Below are 4,238 nucleotides of genomic sequence, written 5' to 3' on the forward strand. Positions count from 1 at the left end.
TCAAAGTGTGATATTTTTATTTGATATACTGTGAAGAGGTTCAAATGGCACAAAATGGCAGCAGGATGATAAATATGGCGTAAGGCTTCTATTAACTGATCCGTTTCAGTCTCGATTTCTTTCATTTGCAAATGATGAATGAAGGCATTAAAGTCCAACCATCCGGTCTCATTCTGGATGATTTTCCTCTCCAGTTTACACCCAAACAAACCACATGTGACCCTGCACAACTCAACGGCCGAGCCCTGAGATTATCAAACCAGCATGCTGTGAAGACGGAACATGGCGAAAAGCTGAAAATGCTACAAAAATCAACAGTAATAGATGAAAACAAACTGAATATAAAAAGAATCTCATAAACTTTGAATCCCTCATCCTGTTACTGTAGGTCCCACTCATGTGTATATCATGTATGCAAACATATAAAACAGACTAGATATCCTGGGATGAGAGTTTTGTCCAATGTACAGTTAAAATTATTTATAAACAATAAACCGACATGTCTGCAGAAACAGAATCCCTCCTGTGTTTATCTGAAGGTCCTTCTGCAGGTTTCTAATCTCTGATTTATCTCGACTTCAGGTTTATGACAACTAAAGCAGGTAGGTCTCCGGGTGATTGCTTAACAGACGTGTAAACATCAGCTTTCAAATAAAGTTTGTTSCCGGGACATGTGAACACCAGGATATCCACGCAACCTCGAGTTTTTCTTCCTCTGAGGGAATCGCTGGCAGTCTGCTGCCTCCAACCATGATGTCGTCTCATCTTTGGCTTTGCAAAGTTTAACCCTTCAGGTTCCAAGTCTGAATCTCACACAGAGAAAAAGCGTCACCTGCAGTCTGTGCAGGTTCATCCGGCCCGTGTGTATGTGTGTGTGTGTGTCCAAAACGCTTAAGTCCACTGAACTTGAGATCCTGCCTTGGAGTGTCTTTTGGCCTCTTTGATGGAGAGAGCTTCTTCCTTTTCGCTCATTTCTTTCTGCCGCTTCTCATCCAAAAATGTCACTAGAGAGTCCATCATCTCCACCACCTCAAKAATCTGATCAAAGATCCGGTTTTCTTCTTCCTGCTGCTCTGGTGTCTTATCTGTTGAAAAAAAAAGACATAAAAATTACATTATAACACAAATTACTTGTAAACAAGTAATATTTTTCTGTGCTRAAAATATAAGGATGCACCGATCCACTTTGTCCATGATACCCAATCCAGATTTTTTTTTCAATATCAGGACCGATACAGATATTAAAATCGGATCGGTGCATCTCTACTGAAAAAACATACTTCAATGTTACATTTACAATCAGTCCATCCAGGATTTCAAAATTAGTTTTGTGATTTTAACTAATTAAATCGGCTRCACAGTGGCGCAGTTGGTAGAGCTGTTGCCTTGCAGCAAGAAGGTTCTGGGTTCGATTCCCGGCCCCGGTCTTTCTGCATGGAGTCTCCATGTTCTCCCTGTGCATGGTGGGTTTTCTCCGGGTACTGCGGTTTCCTCCCACCTCCAAAAACATGACTGTCAGGTTAATTGGCCTCTCCAAATTGCCCCTAGGTGTGAGTGTGTGTGTGCATGGTTGTGTGTCCTGTGTGTCTCCGTGTTGCCCTGCGGCAGACTGGCGACCTGTCCAGGGTGACCCAAACCTCTCACCCAGAACGCTAGCTGGAGATAGACACCAGCACCCCTCCAGACCCCACTGAGGGATAATGGTGTTAAGAAAATGGATGGATTTTCTTAAAAATCCATCCATTTGGATGGATGGAACTAATTAAATACCTTTTAAAATCTACACATAGAAGAAAAAGGGTAAGGGATGGGAAAAAAGAAAAGCATCTTTATTCCAAGAACTTAAATATCTTGATTTTTGTTACTCCTCACATTAAAGGCAGCAGTGTGAAGGAAGTAAATACTGCCCCCTGCAGGTGGGAGTAAGTAGTTATTTAAACYCAATGCTTTTGCCATTTTTTGCAGAAAATTTGCACTAAACTCACAATTTTTAGTGCTGTCAGACCGCTGAACTCAAGCTGCACTTAATTACACATCTTACCTTAAAGCTTTACAAAAGTTTATGGTATAGAGTGCTACATTATTTGTTAGACTTGTAGCTAATTGAACAAAGAAATGGGCTGACRACGAGTTTAATTAAGTTAATCAAGCAAAAAACGACAGATTTAGATATTTTTTACTGACTGTGCAGAGATAAAAGATGTTTAGAACGGAGAAAARCAGCAGAAAGACAAACCACTGTAGTGACRTGCAGAATAAAATACTGCAGTGTTGGTTGTTCATAAGTTGAGTATTTGTATCTTTTCATGGCATTCAGAGTTTCTGCAGACGGAACCACCCACCTTTTATCTCCATTAACTTCCTGTACTCCAGCTCCAACGTGCTGCGCTTGTCCTCCAGTTCCAGCTGTCGGGACCTGAGGGGAAAAACAAACTACAGCTCAGCCGCGTCTGCAGCACATCCTGCTGATGCTGCAGGTCATTAACAGGCAACATRAAGGCGCAGCGCTGCCATGGAGAGAGCAAACAGTGACCACCGGCTGCTCAAAGGTCTGCTGTTACYAACTCCACGGCTGCGCTCGTTTCCTGATTCGCTGCGACTTACTCCACCATGAGGTCCGACTCCTCCGAGACCAAGGCGTTCTTTTCATGGACCAGCTGGATCCATTCTTCAATCGTTTCAGAGGAATCGCTGTTGTCTGGACGAGGGCGAAAACAAATAGACTTTGAATCATTAGGGCTTTTTCTTTTATTATAAAAGTGGAAGATGAGTTTGATCAAATATCAGAACCATTTGAAATTTGACATGGGAACGCTCAAAAAGACATGCATCATGCATTCAGCTGACTTACAAAATAATAAAGAAACGTTTTCCTTCTAAATATCAAATGGAGTAAAGCTGCTTATTTTGTTATTTCAATGTAGGAAACTGTTCACAACTGACTTTAATGTGGGTTTAGTTGCATGTTAACAACCTTAGGAATGAATGTACAGACACTCRCAATCAAATTTAAATTCAAAAATACTTTCCCGATCCCAAAGGGAAATTAAATTACAATTAACAACCAAATCCAGGATGGATTTTAGCACCAGGAATGAAGGAAAAATGAAATTTTTTCCCTTTACAACAGCATCAGGTGAATCRGACATTTATGAAATTTAATTGGGAAAATTAAATTTGCACAGAAGCTAAAAAATAACTGAAAATAAAAAAAAGCATTTATCAAAATATAATATTGATTCTGTCTAAAAGTAGTGTTGTATAATAAATGGGTAAAGGTAATGGGTGTATAATAGCCATAAAATAGACAAGTAGATAATTGATTGAGGACTTTGTGTTAAAGCAGAAATTCAACAAATAAAAACTGCACAACAACAAACTGCAATAAGTATTAGTTCAAAAAAACAAATAAAAGACTTACTGGGTTGTCTACGCAGGCTTCTCTCCAGCWTCACACCTTTCTCCTCCAGGTCCTTGTAGGAGACTTCAATCTCCTCCAGTCGACGCTGGATTGACTGGAAAACAAGTAATATTTTATTTTACATTAGTAGAYCCCATATTTAATGTTTTTTCAGGTTCAGTGAGGTTAGAGAAAACAAAAAACAAACAGACTTTATGTAAACATTAACACCGGTGACGTAGTAAAACACAGAGGGCTTTCAGTCTAAGGACTGATTAGCCTTTACCAATTATAAAGGCTAATCATTTACATTTATAACAGAGCAACAGCAGAAAACCAACATTTAACCTTTTCCACTCCTATGTTAATTCGAGTTGCTGCAAAATCCCAAATGTTTGACAAATTTATGGAAAATAATTAAAGCTAATTGAAAAAACATAAATAAGCATTGAAACATTATTCTGTAAGTAACAAATCTGCATGAGTTTCACCTTTTGAATTGGAAGATATTTAAATTTATTAAGATGAACCTGTAAATGAAAGTTCAGTTCTACTATGTTCCACCAAATAAAGAACAAGTTGATGAAATGAAACGGACACAAAAACCTGCTAGTTCTGCAAAAYGTAGAAAAGTTGCTCAGATTACCCAGGATGCATGTCAACTCCAGGTCTAAGCACATTACGTCAACAGATATGTTGATGATATTTGACTTTCGTGCTAACCTGAGCTTTGCAGAAGCGATCCATTACACTCATCTTGGCTCGCCTCTGMAGGGTCTTCATCCTCTTCAACTCAAACTTTTTTGCCTGAACCGGGTCAGACGGCTCCTGCTGCAGG

The 4,238-nt window shown here is 39.4% G+C and overlaps 1 protein-coding gene across 1 annotated transcript in view; it reads right to left on the bottom strand.

Annotated features, from left to right (window-relative positions):
* mical1 (microtubule associated monooxygenase, calponin and LIM domain containing 1) overlaps positions 1-4,238 on the bottom strand; it is a 24,647-nt gene continuing 20,409 nt past the window's right edge. The window contains exons 20-24 of the mRNA XM_008414728.2: positions 4,124-4,231; positions 3,422-3,515; positions 2,605-2,698; positions 2,343-2,416; positions 1-1,085 (exon numbers count right to left, since the gene is read on the bottom strand). Coding sequence (XP_008412950.1) covers positions 892-1,085; positions 2,343-2,416; positions 2,605-2,698; positions 3,422-3,515; positions 4,124-4,231 — 564 coding nt within the window. The 3' untranslated portion in view covers positions 1-891. The remainder of the gene's footprint in view (positions 1,086-2,342; positions 2,417-2,604; positions 2,699-3,421; positions 3,516-4,123; positions 4,232-4,238) is intronic.

Source organism: Poecilia reticulata, linkage group LG7, assembly GCF_000633615.1.
Source record: "Poecilia reticulata strain Guanapo linkage group LG7, Guppy_female_1.0+MT, whole genome shotgun sequence".
NCBI lineage: Eukaryota > Metazoa > Chordata > Actinopteri > Cyprinodontiformes > Poeciliidae > Poecilia > Poecilia reticulata.